Source organism: Macrobrachium rosenbergii, chromosome 18 (assembly GCF_040412425.1).
Source record: "Macrobrachium rosenbergii isolate ZJJX-2024 chromosome 18, ASM4041242v1, whole genome shotgun sequence".
NCBI lineage: Eukaryota > Metazoa > Arthropoda > Malacostraca > Decapoda > Palaemonidae > Macrobrachium > Macrobrachium rosenbergii.
Genome location: NC_089758.1, coordinates 30,587,082 through 30,607,456, shown reverse-complemented (window position 1 = coordinate 30,607,456; position 20,375 = coordinate 30,587,082). Strand labels below are relative to the sequence as shown.

Sequence of the window (20,375 nt, the reverse complement as noted above, 5' to 3'; positions counted from 1 at the left end):
CTCTCTCTCTCTCTCTCTCTCTCTCTCTCTCTCTCTCGTTATCGGCATTATGCGCCTAAACTCGTTGACTAACAGCTGTGGAATACCGTTTTATACCAGACCTGTCAGTCGAATCTCCCGGGGAATGGCAACAAATAGGCCGTGAATACCTCCTCTACTTATTTACCCGATGTCGATTTATGAGTCGACCAGACAGTAAAAACAAACTAGGCTATTTCCCTACGCGGACACACTCGGTAAATCGCTTCGGTACGTACCGCGCGCATTCGCTTTACACGCGGTTTTATACGGTGCAATTTTCGAGGCGAATCAGTGTGCATCAAAGCGGAGATGATTAACTATAGAAACCCCCTTCCCATATGCCTCCATTAACTCTTCCTCCCCTCCCCGCCCCCCATCGCCAACGTAAGTGTGATCCATGGCGTAACGTGTTTAACTACCCGAGCTAAACCAACTCTGTAACGTAAGGGGCGATTTATATCACTCGACTTTCCTTTTTTGCGCCTCTCTCTCTCTCTCTCTCTCTCTCTCTCTCTCTCTCTCTCTCCATAGGTCCGCCCTTGATTTCGTTTTCTCTTGCGGGTTCACGAACATCTTTCATGGTAACTTTCACTAACGTGCAATGATTACCAAACGCGCGCTCGCGCATTACAACCTATAGGTTATATATATACCAGACTGCGCATGCGTCTCCCATAGTTGGTTTTAGCGCCGTAGAGAGCCATTGTCAGGACTTTGACAGGGCCACTGAAAGTAAAAAGTCTTTTTGTTAGTCTTTGGTCTGGTTTCCGCTCAAAGAATTTGCAAGAAGGCGTAGATGAGTCTTTGAAGCAAAGCAGTGATTGTATGATTAGCTTGCAAACGTTTGTTAACTGATCGAAATGGGACGTTTTCTGTTGTTTTTGTCAAACGTATTGTTTTTCAACCGTTCCGTCATCGAAAGCCTGTAGTAAATGGCATTTCGAAGCTTCGAAATAAACACTCTCAGTACTTGTGCAATCTGAACTTTCTCCCTTGAAGGAAATAGACTTAAAAATGGATAAACTGATGAGATTTAACCGGTTAATTACACTGCCGTTGTTAATCCTCTTCGTATCGACCTTCGTCGACCTCGGGTCGACTCGGAACGCCGACTACTACCTCGAGAGATGGTCCAAGAAGGGCCACGTGCCTGCAGACCACCACAGGCTCTCCCCGATCATCTCCCAGCCTTCCTTAGTGACGTCGCCGCCGAATGTAATCGCTTTGAATGGCAACACTTCCCTGTCGACGGAGTTCGCCAGCGGCACCGAAAACCGCAACTCGAGATGTAAGTATCTGGATTGCAGACTCGGGATGTTGGTTGCCAAGGCCTGAGATTCTTATTCCAGATCATACAACTTATATTCTTGACAGTAGCCTCAAAGACTGGTTGCCTAGGACCTGAATTTGTTATCTAGGTCATACAACTTACATACTTGACTGTAGCCTTAGGAGACTATTGCCTAGTCTTAAAATTCTTATTCCAGGTCATACAACTTACATTCATTACTGTAACCTCAGGAGGCCTGTTGCCTAGGCCTATAATTCTTATCGTAAGTCATACAACTTATATTCTTGGCTGTATCCTCAAGAGGCTGCTTGCTTAGGCCTAAAATTCTTATCCTAAGCCATACAACTTAGTTACTTGACTGTAGCCTCAGGAGACTGGTTGCCTAAGCCTAAAATTCTTATATCAGGTCATACAACTTCTATTCTTGATTGCAGCCTCAGGAGACTGGTTGCCTAAGCCTAAAATTCTTATATCAGGTTATACAACTTAGCTACACCTAACATTCTTATCCCAGGTCATAAAACGTATATTCTTGACTGTAGCCTCAAAGACTGGTTGCCTAGGACCTTGATTTGTTATCTGTCATACAATTTATATTCTTAACCGTAGCCTCAGGAGACTGGTTGCCAAGGCCTAAAATTCATAGCCCAGTTCGTAAAGCTCATTCTTGGCTGTAACTTCAGGAGACCTTTTACCTAGACCTATAATCTTACCTTAGGTCTTACAACTTATATTCTTGACTGCAGTTTAAGGAGACTGGTTGCATAGGCTAAAATTACCATCCTAGGTCATACAATTTATATTCTTGACTCTAACCTAAGAAGCCCTATTGCTTAGGCCTATAATTCTTACCTTACGTCATACTACTAATATTCTTGACACTAACCTCAGGAGACTGATCGTCTAGGCCTAAAATTATTTTCCCAAGTTATAAACCTTACATTTTCTGTTGCAACCTCGGGGCGTTAAGTACCTTCGACGTAATCCTTGACTAGAACTGGAAAAAGTAAAGAATAACCGTCGCTCTCGCTCTCTCATAATTACCATCGCTTACTCTTCCTTTTCCTCTCATTGCTCCATTCCGTCGTCTCCATTATTTGAGGACCAGTTGCCGAGGGGTACTGCAAAGCCATAACAACATAAACAGCGCTGACAGTGCGCCCTTTTTCTCGTCCCTTTTTCTCGTCATGTCGGGGATTTTTAACTGCATAATGCGACTGACATATTTTGTGCCTTAACAAAGACCCTATGTTAATTACTTGGCTCGTTTACTGTGACGCTTGTCAGATGTTTTGCCCCCATGTGTCCGTGACCTTTTTTCATGTCCTTTGTCATTTATTTTGACCTTTTTTGACCTCTTCATGCTCAGGAAGACTACGTCTGTCTTCAAGGGTCCTTCTCGTTTCTTGAATTGTGAGAGTACCTTATATATATATATATATATATATATATATATATATATATATATATATATATATATATATATATATATATATATATATATATATATATATATATATATATATATATATATATATATAAAGTTATTACTTAACAAGCATTCAGTCATTTAATATATAAAATATGATATGCGTGTGATTGTGTGTGCGTGTTTGTGCATTTGTTTGTACTTAAATATGTGAAAACAATTCATACCACGAATATATAATTATGACTACATGAAGAGTATATATACTGAATTATTTCATTTCTCTATCCTTCTCAACCACCTTGTAAAACTATGGTGTGCACAAACGCGTTAACATTCCTACTGTATATGCATATATCAAAAGAAGAACAATATATATATATATATATATATATATATATATATATATATATATATATATATATATATATATATATAATTTTATATATGTAAATATTTGTATATATTTATATATATATATATGTATATATATATATATATATATATATATATATATATATAGAGAGAGAGAGAGAGAGAGAGAGAGAGAGAGAGAGAGAGAGCCTCGTTATCTTCTCACCATAAATCAAACTACGCGAGTCGAGATTTCGTGGCTACGAAACCAATCCATAAAGATGTGATTGACTCGGTAACCCTATGGTGTAATGGCGGTCATTACGTCGCATTGTAGTGATTTATGGGTGATGGTTATTTTGTATTACTCTCTGCTTGTTTTCTCTCGCTATAAAACTCGAGTGTATATTTCTGTACGTTCTGTGCTATAATCAGCGGTCTCCCTGAGAATGTGCAATTGGAACTTCAATTGAAACGATTCGCCTTGTATTTTAATAATTTACTAAAAAAAAAAATTTATCTGTTTACTTAATAATTTGTTAATTCCATTTGGTATATTTTCTCCTTTCCTAATAACTGATCTCTTCTGTATGTATTTCCTATTACTTTTGTTACTCCTTTCAAATGATTTTACCATAATATAATTTTACCATAATATTCTGTGGAAGTTTGAATTTCAAGTCGTTGGCCCCTTTGGTGAGCTTATTTCATATGAACACGGCACATCTGAATAATATATTAATAATAACAACAATAAAATTAAAAGTAAGTATTATCTCTTAGCGTTTCGACAAATGGCGCTTTTGAGTGTACGCTGAACAAGGTAGTTTTGGCAGGAAGGAGAAGATTAATTATTTTAGGAGGTACCGCATTTTCATTCTGCCTTGTACAGTTCGCTAATGAGGTAAGGAGTTTCTGGGATCTATGTGTTTCCTCAAAAGAAAGGATGGGTGTCAGGTTCCCAACCTGCTTCGCTTGTTGATGTATCCTACGAATCCTTCGGTTAGTTTTAAATGAATATCATTACTATGTATGCAAATCTTCTTCACAATCCCGTGAATATGTTTATAAAATACAAAATCGACATTTATGTAAAGTAATGTATTTACAAATAATAAAATGAATTCCAGGAGCTTTCGAGAGCCTGCTCAGCTCCCTTCTTCAGCTGAGCAGGCTCTCGAAAGCTCCTGGAATTAATTTTATTATCTGTAAATACAGTACTTTACATAAATGTGGATTTAGTATTTTATTACTATGTATGTATGTATATACTATATATATACATATATATATTTATTTATTCCCGTAGGGGGTTAGTGCCGTCAGTGCACCTCATGCGGTGCACTGTAGGCATTACTTAAGGTTCTTTGCAGCGTCCCTCCGCACCCTAGTTACTTGAACACTTCCCCCTTTCATTCCTTTTACTGTGCCTCCGTTCATATTCTCTTTCTTCCATCGTTCTTTTCTCAACCCTTTCCTATCAGTTGTTTCGTGGTGCAGTTGCGAGGCTTTCCTGTTATACCTTTCTACTCTCAATTTTCCTTTTCAGCGCTGAATGACCTCATAGGTCCCAGTGCTTGGCGTTTGGCCTAAAGTTTATATTCCATTCCATTCGTACATCCTACGAATCCTATAGTTACTTTTACATGAGTATTATTAGTTTATATTTTTGAAACTGCTAATTAGAATGATGTCAGTGCATTTTCAAGTCATATATATATATATATATATATATATATATATATATATATATATATATATATATATGTATACAGTATATTTATATATATATACATATATATATATATATATATTACTGGCAAATATGAATATTTTGAGAGTTTAATAAACAAAAAAGTTTGACAAATTTGTTGAGACATTTTTAAATCCCAAATAAACCTAGGCTGAAAAATGTTTGATTTATCTATATATCTATACATATATATATATATATATATATATATATATATATATATATATATATATATATATATATATATTACTGGCAAATATGAATATCTTTCGGTTTAACAAACACAAAAAGTTTGACAAATTTGACTGAAACATTTTTAAATCCCAAATAAAATAAAAAACTGAAAAAAGTTTGATCTACCTAAATGTTGCCACAGTCATTAGAAGACCGATTTATACCTAACGTCATCAAATCTCTTAATAATGTCACCCACGCCTTTGAAAACCAGACTGAAAGAATATCCGATTTATTTGGATTTTTCGTCAAATTTCGCAAAGCTATCACTCCCGCCATGACGGAAGACCGTGGCACGCGAACGAGAAAAGCTGTCTACTTCCACGATGACTCCTAGTAGTTTTTCAAATATCTATATCCCCAGTCTTCCCTCTCTTTTCGCTGATAACCATCGACAACACGGCCTGCAGTGCCACCGGGGGGAGTAATGGCACTTGCTTCAGTGCCAACCAGTGCAAGAACCTCGGCGGGTCTGCCTCGGGGACTTGTCAGCAGGGCCTCGGGACTTGTTGCGTTTGTGAGTACACTTTATTTCATTTTGGTTGCAAGAGCTATATGAAGTCGTTATCATCAATTTTATTGCTTGTTCACTGTGTTGGTATAAGTGCTTTGCTATCAAAGAGATCTGCATAACAGTTTAAATTGCCTACTTATCAAAGAGGTTGGAATAACATTTTCAACTGTTTATTTGTCAGAGATTGGCATGACAGTTTAAACGGTTTTCTTATCAAAGAGACTGCTGTAACTTTTCAATTGTCTACTTATCAAAGAGGCTGGAGTAACTTTTCAATTATTTTCTTATCAAAGAGGTTGCCATAACTTGAAAAGCTGTTTTAATAAAACCAATAGTTTCTCATCCTCTTGTCGTAAGGGTGTCTTGTGGAAATCTTGCAATTAAAACGTACAGTAAAACAAAAACAAAAATCAACCTGTGGCTTCCATCTGCATAGAAAATAAAAATAAGCTTAAAATGACGTTTTAATCTAGAACCATATTTATGACAAAAACACACACACACACACACTCAAGAAGACAAAAAAAAATTGCATATCTCTCACCAACAGTCCAGCAGACGTGTGGAGGCGAGGCGTCTCAGAACTGCACCTATTTTGTCAACGACGGCTACCCTAAGGTTTTCAACGGTGCCAGTTCCTGCCAGCTCAGGGTCAACAAGATGAATGCGAGTGTCTGTCAGTTGAGGTATTTATCTGTTCGTTTGTCTGTCTGTCTGTCATGCCTCTTTGTTTCATCGTTTCATTTACGTGACTTATATATCGGTTGTTTAATCTGTTGCCTTGAAATTTATCATTACTTGTACATTTTATCATTGAATCGCGCTTGCTGATGAAAAACGGTGTTTATCCCAACGTTTGGATATAATTTTATAAGAGAATGTCATCAGGAACTTATAACTGATTACAATGCCTAGCGTAGTAGTTAGACGCTAACTGTCAGCCATTTTTCCAAGATGCTTAAACCGTGTGGCAGGCACAACGCCGCCACCCGAACTAATGCATTGCCGAACTCAGTCTACTCAGTCTTCAGAAAAGCTTCTGCTAAGCGCTATCTCCCCTGCTCCTAATCTCAGGAACTGTATGAAAATTGCCTTAAGATATTTCGCTCTCAATACGTAAGGATCTGTGTAATATCTTCCCATCATTCACAGAATTACCAGTCGGTTAAGCCCCTTGTAATATTTGCCCCAGAATAACCGCCAATTTGCAAGAGAATCACACTTCGATAAATAATATTGGAACCTTGCTTCCTCCTCTTCTTTACGCAACAGGTTGGATTTCGATACCTTCATTTTGTCCCCTCCTGATTCCAAGGACCAACAGTGCTTGAATGACAGGTTCTACGTCTCAGGCGGCACTTCCGTTCCCGTCATTTGTGGAACCAACACCGGGAATCACAGTAAGTTATTCTATTTTTTGCTTGTTTTAGAGATTCGTGCTTCTATCCGTTATGTTTTAGTTTTACCCAGTTTGTTCTAGATGCTTTTAATCATTTTTCTGATGAATATTTTTATATTATAACACATAGCAAGTAAGTATATTCATACTCGGTGAACTGTAGCTTCTGTATGTAAGAAATTTAATTTTTGTCCATATTTCATTTCGTAAAGAAACAAGTAAAAAATGCGCCGGAATTTCTTCGGCGCAATCGAGTTTTCTGTACAGCGTATAATGCTGTATGAAACTTTCAGCCGCGGCTCATGAAACTCAGCCACGGTCCGATGGTGGCCTCAGCCACGGTCCTGTGGTGGCCTGTGTTGTTGGTACCTATATCGGTGCCAGAAGTACGATTATGGCTAACTTTAATCTTGGAGGGTGGATGATCAACACACCAATTTGCAGCCCTCTAGCCTCGGTAGTTTTTAAAATCTGAGGGCTGACAGAAAAACGTGCGGACGGACAGACAAAGCCGGCACAATAGTTTTCTTATACAGAAAACTAAAAAATTTACGGAACGGTATTTTTGACCGACTAAAAATTGTTTGTCGTAACAAAGGTTCGGCGTAAACGAGAGGCATTTGTTTTTACTGATTCAGTAATTGAGCAACCAGCCTCTCATTAAAAGTTGCGACGCCAGATTGCGTTAACTAATCGATCAATGCAGTAGCACCTCAACTTTGCAGAAAACTTTTGGGGGTCCTCCCTTCTGATAAGTATCAAAGCCCCTTCTATAACAAAGACCCTATATCAGTGGTTCTCAACCTGGGGGGTCGCGCCCCCCTTGGGGGCGTCAGCAATTTCCAAGTGGGGGCGGCGCGAGCCCCATGGCAAAAATTAAAAATTCTCTAATTATATTCGTTATTCTCTTAACAAGAGTCGCTAAGAAGCAGCGTCAAGTATCACGGTAATTCATTCCCAAAATAATAAAAATACCCCTTCTCTTTCTCTCTATTTTTCATTTTCCTTTAAATCTGGGGGCACGGGGGGATTTCACTCATAGGTGCAAGCGGGGCATGGAGGGAAGGACCAACTCCTAGGGGGGGGGGGCGTGGTAATGAAAAGTTAAGAACCACTGGCCCATATAATATCCTGCACTTAGATTTTTTTTTTATCTTACAGCTGAAAGCAATTCCACGTAGTTCCTACCGCAAATTAACCTGTACTTTAAACTTATCATGAAATTTAGGAGATCTGTTTACAAATGTGTGACCTCAGAGAGTCTTTAGAGATGCGGTTGCTAGCCTCATACCCTTTTCTTGATCTTGGCATACATATTCGCCTGCTGGTGGTGGGCAGCAGGCTGAAATTAGACCAAGGATCTCGCAAATGCGAGCCCGGTGTAGTGCTAAACCACACACACACACACACACACACACACATATATATATATATATATATATATATATATATATATATATATATATATATATATATATATATACAGTATATATATATATATATATATATATATATATATATATATATATATATATATATATGTATTATATATATCACTTAAAAGTTGTTCTGAAGTCATTTGTCAAATGATTTGAAATCTAGAATGAAGAAATGCCATTGCACATGCTTTTAAAAAAGGGAATTTGTTGTTCAATACGAAAACCGACCAGACTTCATAAACTCAAAGAAAAGAGAGAGAAAATGCGCCGAAGTCTCTTCGGCGCAATCGAGTTTTCTGTACAGCCGCTACAGCGTACAATCAAGGCCACCGAAAATAGATCTATCTTTCGGTGGTCTTGGTATAATGCTGTATGAGCCGCGACCCATGAAGCTTTAACCACGGGCCGATGGTGGCCTACACTATATCGTTGCCAGAAGCACGATTATGGCTAACGTTAACTTTACATAAAACAAAAACTACTGAGGCTAGAGGGCTGCAATTTGGTATGTTTGATGATTGGAGGGTGGATGATCAACATACCAATTTGCAGCCCTCTAGCCTCAGTAGTCTTTAAGATCTGAGGGCGGACAGAAAAAAGTGCGGACATAGAAAAGTGCGGACGGACAGACAAAGCCGGCACAGTAGTTGTCTTTTACAGAAAACTAAAAAGAGAAAATAGTTTAAAGGGTAAAGAAGAAAAAACCTCTCCTTGAAGTCTTGTACATTACAATCTTTTTCTTTTGTTCTAAATCTCACGAAAGAAAAAACTCGAACAGAAAGACCAGACGGCCTCCTTTCTCTCTCTCTCTCTCTCTCTCTCTCTCTCTCTCTCTCTCTCTCGTCATCTCCTGAAAGCCTTGGCCCGTAATGTATTTTTCCGAGTCATGCTTCTTTGGGGACATTAGCGGGCATCTTCTGTGCTCGGAATACTATAGCTCTCTCTCTCTCTCTCTCTCTCTCTCTCTCTCTCTCTCTCTCTCTCTCTCTCTCTCTCTTACTCATGTGTGATAATACATTTTGTCCACCAAAGCGCAGTTTAAGAAATTCTCTCTCTCTCTCTCTCTCTCTCTCTCTCTCTCTCTCTCTCTCTCTCTCTCTCTCTCTCTCTCTTACTCATATGTGATAATGCATTCTGTCCACCAAAGCGTAGTTTAAGAAATCTCTCTCTCTCTCTCTCTCTCTCTCTCTCTCTCTCTCTCTCTCTCTCTCTCTCTCTCTCAATTTAGCAATGAAATCTTTTATTCCGTTTCTCTCCCATTGCGTTACTGAATCGCCCTTCTCAAATAGGGACACTTTCCTCGTCAATTTAGTTACTTGAAATAATTTAGACCATTTTTAGATACGGAACATTATGACCCCTTAGCGTAAAAAAAAGAAACATAATAATAATAATTGCTAATGTTGGAAACGATTGTTCTGCTTGAAAGAGATCGTGGTCATTGTCTCTTTCTGTTAACGGAGAAAGTGAAACTTTCTTCTGGGGGAAAGTCGTTCGTAATAGGTTGATGACGGGAATTGGGCCAGCCTACCAAATCTGTAGGGGAAGGAGTGTGTCCCTCGCCAAAACTTCTTTCTCTGCATCTTTTCCCACTTCTGTGTGGGGTCGATGTTTCTGACAGCGTTCCTCCTCCGCCTGGCCTGGTCAAACACATCGTCTTCTCTAACTACATCCATCCACCTTCTTAGCTTCTTCGGTCTTCCTGTTGCTCTCCCACCATCTGCATCACTCTCCTCCTTACATATGTCTCGTCCCTTCTCGTCACAGGCGCACACCACTGCAGTCTTCTTTCCTGGGCCGCCTTTAATAGTTCTACGACTTCAGTGGTCCCTCTTATTCTTTCGTTTTTGATCCTGTCCAATTTTGTTACCCCACACATCCACCTGAGCATTTTCATCTGTACCGCATCCAATTTCTTCTCTTGCACTCTTTTTAGCGGCCATGTTTGTGCTCCATGCATCGAAGCTGGTCTCACTCTTGCCTTATACACTCTTCCCTCACTCTGTCCCTCGTCAAACATTTCTCGGAAACCAGCTTGATATTTTATACTAAAAATGTGAGAAAACTTTAGAATATTTTATTCGCAATAGAGAGTTTCTCTCGTAAATATTCTATCCTTTTTTTCATTTTATTAATTTTCATAGGGTTCTGGTTCTTTGGCATTCTTTGCAAAGAATGATATTTATCCAAACCATTCTTTAATATATAAACGTGTGGACTAATCTTATAAGTTCAGTCTCCCACTGCCGGTAACAGCCAATACCCCCCATCCCCCACCAAGCAACTAACCCACAATCCCCATCCCCCCACCTCCCATCTCAAACCATTAGGAATCGCTCTTCGAATTAGTAATTCAAGATAAACATCTCCAATTAGCCGCTTTGCATAATCCAAAGAAATCACGTTCCCAAATCTGGGTAAGAATAACTCGCCCTCATTCGCATTGCAGCGGCTTTTCTTATCGCCGAAGGAAAATTGCTAATTGGGGCATACTTTTCCTTGAAGTTTTCGTAATAAGGCCGCGTAATCGCTGAAGGTAATTACGCATATTGTCCTTGGCTGGTACGTACGGACGTATATCCACGCAAAAACACGTACGTGAGAACGCTAGCGCCCCCAGAATATAAATTATAAATGATAAAAGATGTAACGCAGTCAGTTACGGCAAAGATAAAACCTCACGATGTTCCGTTTTCTATGAAATGGCGAAAGGGGATACTTCAGTATAAATAATTTCCTTTTTCATCATTTTTCAGTGTACGTGGACATAGGGAACACCTTGCCCCTGGTTCTCACAGTCGTCACCATGGGGCCTTCCTTCGATAGGAGGTGGAAGATCAAAGTGACGCAGATTCCGTGCAACTCAGATTACACAGGTAAAGGTGTTTCTTTTTAGGTATATTACTGTGGTGGGCCGCAGTATTGCAGGTATAGGCCTATGCCATTCTCCATAAGTGGCACTAATCGCTTTAGTGACACGTACGTAATTGTATTCTTTAACTATGAAATTTTTATTATATGTAAAATTGGGAGGAATAATTATTTTGCTGAAAGTTAAAATATTTCCTAAAGATAATATAGCATTTGTCCCTGTGCTGCTTATTTTATTAGATATCGGTCCGATGAAAAAAAAAAATCATGCAACCTTTTGCGGGAATGCCCCATTCAGTTTCTTCATTCCTTGTGGATTCCTCGCTCTCAGAATATCATTTGGGTAAAAATGCAAGTCATGTAAAAAATGGACACGAAGTTCATGAGAAATTTGTTTAATACTATGCCAAGTTACATGAAATATAATTTTACGCTTTCCTTCATGCGTGTGTGAGGAATACTTTCGTACGTTGCACGAACTTGCAATAAAACATCGCTGTTTAAGTTATGTGATGTTAAGAAATATGACTAAATTTCAAATCATATGTCATTTAAAAATTTAATGCGTATTCCAATGTATTATTTACATAGATGTTTCTAAAATTTACTTGCAAGTTGTATGACACATCAGAGATTTGGGAGAAAGTAGATATATGCTTAAGCAGTACATTACGTGAAATATTACTGAGAAATATGCACTAAGCTGAGCTCTTGAGTCTTGTTTATAAATATTATCGCAGGTTTCATGAAATACTTTATAGTTTTATGTAGTATTGTTTAGAAATCACCTCATAGATTACGTGAAATACCATTTAATGTCAGTCACAGGTTACTTGAAAAATCATTTTAAAACTACTCAAAGGTTACATAAAAAAATCGCTTAAAAATTTCCCACGAGTTATTTGCAAAATTATTTAAAATTTGCCCACAGGTTACTTGAAAAATCGTTTAAAATTACCCACCGGTTACATGTAAAATCATTTGAAAATTACCCACAGATTACATGAAAAATTTAAAAATTACCCACAGGTTACATGTAAAATCATTTGAAAATTACCCACAGGTTGTTTTGCATTTCATTTTAAAATTCCCCACAGTTAAACATGAATAATAAGTGGAAAACACCCAAAAGATAAGAATTTTCACAGAGAAATGTACTCGCATATTACACGAAACTCCTCTTGGAAGTAGACCTAAGGTGATGCAACAATTCCTTACCGGATGAAATGCCCGCCATGTCCAGGCCAGCCCTCTTTGAAAGGGATTCAGTCATTCGACTTTATTGAATTTCGCCCTCTTGACCTCTTCCCCTTTTGCAATTCTCGATGCTCTCGACAGTTTGGATGGTAGCCATTCAAAGCTGTTTACAACTTGCCTATACTTTTCCTCCGCCAGGTTTAGGAATTACCCTTATTTACAGACAATGCCGCCGTCCACAAGTAACCATAAGTACCATATCTCTACTTACAATTTAATAAACAAGGAAGGACTGCAAAGAAAAATGACAATCTGCAAACCACAAGCAGCGTCGCAAGTAAGTTCAGTGACTTCAGTCCACCAGTGGTCACTATTCCGACAGCCCTCGACGACAAGTACTTCAGAATTCTCACTCGCTTGTCGCCCAGACGAGGAGATTTCATTTTCATGTATAATCCCGGCCACAGTAGCTCTCGGGCGTTTGTGCGCGTCTCTCCTCCAACTCCGAATCTGCAATTCAATAACTCATACCATATGCAGCGGATCAACGACTCCTATAGGCTTCCAAGCTGAATATTTGGTTGGTCGGCTGGGTAATTGGGTAGATAAATATAATCAACCGTTTGAATTCGTAGCGTCATCAGCGGCATATCCGCTGACACGCTCTCTCTCTCTCTCTCTCTCTCTCTCTCTCTCTCTCTCTCTCTCTCTCTCTCTCTCTCTCTTGATACTTTCTCATTGTCTCATTTGCCACAATCGTGAGTTGATGAGTAACAACTGTTGTAAGTTTCAGTATGTTGTTTTTTTCCGTCATTGTAATAATTCCCCGTAATCACATGCTGTTGTATCTATGATTACTGATTAAAAATAGGCGAGCATTGGTAAATGCGAGTTGGAATCGTGCTGTAATGCAAACATTTATTTTGAAAAGGTTTTCACATAAAACACCTTGAGCACACGGTTTTGTAACCCTAATATTTTTTTTACCTTCCTGGTGTCTAGTCTTTGATGTAGGGTTTTCTGGTCGAATGAAAGGAATATCACAAATTACAACACATGACACACTTAAGTATATGTATTTCCTTTGTAAAAACAAGCGTCGCTTTGTAGTAGCTTTGACTAAAAGGAAGAATATTTAATTTTAATAACACTTATGTGCCACTTGAGCTTGACTGCGCATAGTGTGTGTGTGTGTGTGTGTGTGTGCGCGCCTGTTCGCCCACCGTCACACCTTGACCACAGCCATGGCACCTCCACAGAGCTTTCTGAATCTCTCTTTTCGTTTCAGCTCCCACGAACTGCCTGCAGTGGTTCCAGGGCGTGTCTGGTCAAATCAAATCCTACAATTTCGACTTGACTTCTGGTCTTCAGCTGTCGAACCAAGACTACAGCATCTGCATCAGGACAGAGAAGAACTTCTGTGGGATCCAGTACGCTGCTTGTGCTGACGCTGGTATGTGCTTGCTGTAGAGGACTTGTTATGTAGTACTATGTGGATGTAAGTGGCGTTTCCATTTATTTCTGGTGATAACCAGAATTTGTTGATGTTCGTTCAGTTATCCGAGGCTTTTGACTCGGCGTAGAAAGAGGTATTTCTTAATGGTTTTATGGTTAATATGAAGTATTGCGTTGAATGCCGTATTCGTACAACTGCATATGAAAGAATATTTAATAGACTTCGTATGACATGATGTTGAGTTGGAATGCGCACGCACACACAAACATATACATTATATATATATATATATATATATATATATATATATATATATATATATATATATATATATATATATATATATATATATATATAATAGATCTGTAGTGTTGAGAACAATTTACCTCGATAACTCAAAATGAAATAAAACTTTGGAAATAAAATTATTTAATCTTCAACATCATCTTGGAACGCTTGTTAAACCAATCCGCTGTTTCCAGCTATTTTTAATGGCTGGCTTTAAAAAATGCACCACAAACCAAAAATTAATGGTTTCCAAATTCCATTTAGGAGACAACTCAGGTCTTGGAGTGACTGTAATAAGTCGTCATGGATGATAAATTAATTTTTACCCGGTATTAGAAGAAAAATTGTGTTTGGCAAATCTACACTGGAGAGCCTTAATTGTCAGTAAACAAGAGTTATTATGGAAATACCCAAATCAGCTGTTTAAGCCCAGTGGTTATGTCATGATCTGTCTAATTGCATAGGTTTTGCTGGACCTCAGAGTAAGATTTTTCTCCGAGTGCTGGGATGAGGAGGGTAATTACCCTCTTTCCGGAATTCCCAGGGAAAATTCAGCTCATACATTGAATGATCTTATTAAATTTTTAAAAAAGTTTGTCTTCTTCTTGAAATATTCTTGATATATAATGTCATGTTTTTATGAAGTAATTTTATAATATATATATGTATATATACACAGATGGTTTATAAGTTGTGAAAGTATTTGTAGGAACATTTGAATGTATCTATTTTGCTGAAATTGTGTCCGTTTTCCTTGATACAAAATGTTGCCAATAAAACGATATTCGGCTTAGCTGACCTTGCCGATTGCAACTCCAGTTGTACGTATCAAATCAATCAATTACTCCCAAGCGAATTCCTGAGCCCTGATTGAATGTGGAAGGAGGGACGGTGGCCCGACTGGAAGGGGGTGAGAATGCCTCCCTTCTCCTCCCCCTACCCTTTCCCTTACTTTTCCCCTTATCCTTCTTCTACCTCTTCCCCCTCCCTTTTCACTCCCCTTCTCCTTCCAATCCTCTTTCCTTCCCCGTCCCCTACCCCCTTCCCCTTCCACCTTCACCTTTCCCCTCCCCCCTTCCACCTTCTCCCTTTCACCTTCAGTTTTCCCCTTCCCTTCCCTCTCCTCCTCCCCCTTTCCCCTCCCTTTTCCTCCCCCTTCCCTCCCCTTCCACCTTTTTTCCTCCCCTTCCCTCCTCCCTTTCCCTTTCCCTCCCCTTTCCCCTCCCTTTCCCTCCCCTTCCACCTTCCCTTTTCCCCACCCATCCTCCCTTCCAACTCCCCTCCCATCTTCCCCTTTCCTCTCCCTTCCACCTTCCCCTCCTCCCCTTACATCCTCCCCTTCCAACTCACTCCCCCTCCCCCTTTCCCTCCCTTTCCCCTCCCGCCATTCCTCCTCCTCATTATCGCCTTTATTATCATGGCCGCAGCCTTCACCCGATTCCGACGGCAAGCAGCCGCAGAGTAGCTAGTGTCCTCGTGTCCTCTCCCTCGTCCCGTCTGGGATGGGGAAAGGAAAATTCAATTATTTCCCGTCGCCCGAGTGATTTGATGATGAGACAGCAGTTACTGAAGTGGGGGGAGGGGGAAGGGGAGGGTACAAATCCGGAAGCTTGTGTGTCAGCTGGATCCCTCTTCTCTCCTGCGGAATCTTTTTTGACAATAAAGAACCCCACTGGATAATTACTAGAGGCCATTTCTTGAGATGTCGTCACGTTCGGATGTGTCTTGTCGCTCCTGTAAAACAGGTTTTGAATTCAAAAACTCTTTTTTGAACTCGAGGTGGTTCTTGTCCGTTTGAATTCGAGGTTCTTCCCCGCGTTCTTTGTCCATGCAAACATCACACTTTACTCTTATTATTATCATTTTTATTATCATAGTTGTTGTTTTTGTTGTAAAACCGCCTTCCCTTCCACCCAGTGAACACTCAGTCGCAGTCGTTCACCCTGAGCGGAAGAACGACCAGCGGAGTGAGAGTGGGAAGCAAAGTGGGCGCCACCAGCTGCCCCTTCGACTGGCTCTTGATCCCGTGCGTGTCTGCCAACAGCCAGAAGCCATTTTCCAGCTGCCAGGAACGACTCTGCGGCGACAGCTTCAACGTCATTGAATCTACTACCGCCGGCAATGCCATCGTTTACAGTAAGTTCGCGATCCGTGATGCGGAATGGCTCCTAGTCTCCCATTCCCGTTGCATGTCCAAACCATGCAGAAGGGATAACAAACATAACATAATCTAAAAAGAACGTGGGTTACTTGATGGACGGCGAAAGATGAGTGTAACGCAAAGGGAAGCAGATGTTCAACGAGCGTATGTTTATGAATGCTTGGTCAAGCGAAAGATGGAGCAGAGAAGGGAAGTCTTATAACAGGAAAGTGTAGAGGTGACTGGCGTCAACAGGCTGCAGGAGGAGGAAAACTAATCTTCTTACCATAATTTAAAAACATTAACCCCGACTAGGGATCAGGCTGAGAAGAAGACATGTGATTGGGTACATACAGAATGCTTGCTGCTTTCATCTGAAGTATTTAACTTTGTATGAATGTGCTTTAACTTTGTATGAATGTGCTACTGTACAGTTCTCTGCGGCCGTTTCCGTTTGTGTACACTATTTTGTGGCATTCTAATTTCTATACATTTTTCAAATTAACGCTTCCATTTACTTAAATTCATTTTTTGTCTGTTATTTACTTTTGGACGTCACTTCCAGAATTTTATTTATGGCCCTTAAATGTACGGATCATTCGCTCTTTAATAACCTGATATTTGTATTTCTTGGCATTATACTTCTGATCTCTTTTATAAACAGCTTAGCGTCATAGAATCAGTCCTTACCTCTTTATTAATTCTGCAATCTATCTTTGCAAATGTAGTTTGTTCACCTGAAAGGGGTAGATGTATCTCTAAATCATATCTTTAAGGCATATTTCTAAATGAATCCTTGAAAAGTAACCTACACCGTCTCTTCTAAATTCTCCATTTCACACAGTCCCCTTTTTATCCCTTTTTTCGCTGTCCGCAAATCAGCCACCTCTGTCTAACAGGAACCGTCCATTAAATTCTACTTCCTTAACAGGTCAGGTAAAGCCTTTTACATTGGTGTATCACACAGACGACAAGGAAGATAGCTCTGTCCCAGCTGAAAGCGGCAACAGGGGATTCTGCCTGGACTATGTCCAACAGCCGTGTGTTTAGTTCAACATTCTTGTCGCCTTCCTGAACTTCAAATGCTTCTAAGGTGTGCACATGCCTCAATAATCCACCTGCACCGTTTTTAATCAAGAGAGGAACCGTCAAGTCTACCTGTACTGTTCTCTTGTCCTTGCTAATGCTTTCGTCTGCTTTTGTAAAGGGTAGCTTTTGATTTGTTTTCAACTAAAAATTCACGAGGAAGATTCCTGACTGAAATTTATCTTTTGTCAGTTTGGTTCTTATTGACTACTTATCTTTTCTGAGAGGGTCCAGTCACCTTGTGTTGATAATATTCAGGATCACCTGAGTTTGTCAATACAAGCAAAAACTGAACCTATGTCATTGATATAAAAAAGAACTTGATATTTTGACTCCCCTCTCAAATTTGACCAAATCTTTCCACAGTGAAGAAGATTTTTTATTATATATATATTTTTATGCACTAATGCACTACCTGCTATGTCTTGTCCTCCATCTTAGCCTTCTCTCCGAAAACTTTCGTCACAATTTCAATTTCCCTCTGATATCATGTAGAGCCATGAGGTCATTTTGACATCTGACTTCTTTGCTCCTTATTTTATTAACTATTCATCATTATTTCCTGATCATTACTCTTAGAAGGAGGAATAAAACGAGCAAGGGAGCCGTTTCGAAGGCAAATCCCGCCTACTACTACTACTACTTTGCAGACTCGCTCCAGGACATTGACGGATATCTGGTAAGACTGTATGACTCTCCTGAGCAAGTCACTTTGACAGAATGCATCCCACGACTGTAATCTCTGTGGTTTATCAGCTACTTCGTTTTTGCAGACCATTAACTGTGACTTCTATCTCCCATGGACAGTGTAATACCCGAGTTTCATTCCCTGCAGGTTATGACATGTGCATGGCACACTCTCTGCATGAGTTGTGAGACTTAAGAAGCGGAGAGGAGTGAGCTGCCATTGCAGTGTGCCTGCATGGGATTTGAGTCTTGTGTGCATGTTTGTGTGAGCCTGCATGTGTATGTGTGCATGTGTGGGTGGCCGGAAGGGAAAGTAACTGTGCGATAGACAAGTAGACTTCTTCTTTATCATATTACCCGTATGCCTTCAGGAGACAATTCAGACTTTGCAATGGACAGACATAAGTTATATAGCAGATGGTTACATCTCAAATTTCCCAGATCGGCACGTATACACTCAGTTGAAAACACTCTACAGTTACACTTAAATTTACTTTTCTACAGTAACCAAAGGATGACAGTCAATGCTTTGAAATGATGAGCAAAGTAGTCGTGTATTCCTGTGATTAGGAAACCCCCGAAACCAGGCGACATTTATACTTCATGGGACCTTTTAACTTTGGAACCCCTTAAATAGTCTTTCTTAGATAATACAGTATATTTTCAACAACTGTTATATAACGAACGATGACCTAAAATTCTTTCATGAATTTTAAGTGTCATATATTCCCCCAACTCCATCAGCAGTGTATTTTAAAGTGAACTGTCACAATACAGTTGACCGCTCAAAGTTCTTTTATAAATTTTACATTTCATGCACAGTATTCCATTTCCTCTACCATTAAGTAAGTGACCACCACATCTAAGAAACCATCCATCATTTTTACCTCCCTAACAGGTCAGGTCAAGCCCTTCGTGTTGGTATACCACACTGATGACAAAGAAGAAACTTCTGTCCCAACGGAAAACAGCAACAGAGGCTTCTGCCTAAACTATGTCCAACAGCCATGTACGTAGGTGGAGCCGTTTCAAAGGCAAATCCCGTCTACTAGTACGACTACTGCTACTACTACTACTAATGCTACTCAACTTTATCCCCACCTTCCCGGTCTTCGGGAGAAATAGAACGAGCAAGGGAGCCGTTTCAAAGGCATATAATATCTACTACTACTACACCTCGACATCTACATGCAGTGTTTACATCAGTTTAAGAGTCTTTTCTTAATGTTTTCCTTTTGTTTCTGTGTAGTTTAGTTTCCCTGGATTTTAAGTTATCGTCCATTGTGATTAAAAAAGATTGTATAGCTTCACTGACTTTATTTTTTGCCTCTAATCCTGCTAATCAATACCATGAAGGCATCACTTGAAATGTCAAAGATTGTGTTAAGTAAATGTTTTCGCAAAGACTTATTGTTGTATGGGAAATTGATATGTAACGTTTGATATGCAAAATACTGTTTGTATGCTTAGAATTCGACAGTTTGTAGTTAAACAGCATTACCATGCACAGACATCTTGAAACTAAAAACCTACCTTACTCATCCTAGTAAGGTGAAAATTAGTGGACTACTATTATACACCTACATGAGATATCTCTTGGTGCTATGGTATTTTTTCAAATGAATTTTTTTTATTAACATCCATTTAGCATTCTCTGTTTTCACATGTATGCAATTCGTGGAAGCATTCAATCAAACGAAACTCCTATTGTGCATATTTCTGTCTGTGTTAATACTCATAATCTATCCTCGAAACAGTAGCTGAAACAGCAAAATTTGAAAATATGTCACATCAGCATTCTTTCATCAGAGAGAATGCGCCGTCATGCGACGAGTGTCAGGTGTGTAATCAAAGCTATTGCAAAATAGTTCCGTTTTTCCAAGTTTCCATCAAAAGGATTTTTTCCCACGCTTTGAAATCTCTTCCTCTTCTTCTTCTTCTTCTTCTTCTTTCGCCTCCCGCCTCCGCGTCCTGCACTGCGTTTCATACACGGTGTTAGTGTTCGGTTCACCCACGGTCGAGGCCGTCGATTTAGGTAGAGCGTAAGGAGCTTTGGCCCTGTTTTCGGCAAACACCTGCATTAAGGATTATTGCGACATCCAAACAAATGTATTGCCTGTTTTTATTTATGCAAACAAGCCAACACGGAGCTTAGTTTTGTCTAAAGTATTTAATTCTCTCTCTCTCTCTCTCTCTCTCTCTCTCTCTCTCTCTCT

At 39.5% G+C, this 20,375-nt stretch overlaps 1 protein-coding gene across 3 annotated transcripts; it reads left to right on the top strand.

The window, feature by feature from the left end:
* Positions 1 to 695: 695 nt before the first annotated feature.
* LOC136848260 (uncharacterized) lies at positions 696 to 19,469 on the top strand. 3 transcript variants are annotated; one of them, XM_067120646.1, is made up of 9 exons: positions 696 to 1,309; positions 5,447 to 5,599; positions 6,147 to 6,282; positions 6,869 to 6,996; positions 11,191 to 11,310; positions 13,791 to 13,955; positions 16,164 to 16,382; positions 17,318 to 17,479; positions 19,058 to 19,469. In XM_067120646.1, the coding sequence occupies exons 1-8, from the start codon at positions 1,036 to 1,038 to the stop codon at positions 17,434 to 17,436; spliced, it is 1,314 nt and encodes a 437-aa protein (XP_066976747.1). In that variant the 5' UTR covers positions 696 to 1,035; the 3' UTR covers positions 17,437 to 17,479; positions 19,058 to 19,469. The 3 variants fall into 3 exon arrangements, with proteins under 3 accessions (XP_066976747.1, XP_066976745.1, XP_066976746.1); XM_067120644.1 differs by having other exon boundaries at positions 727 to 1,309; positions 5,423 to 5,599; XM_067120645.1 differs by lacking the exon at positions 17,318 to 17,479 and having other exon boundaries at positions 902 to 1,309; positions 5,423 to 5,599; positions 19,058 to 19,316.
* Positions 19,470 to 20,375: the final 906 nt, after the last annotated feature.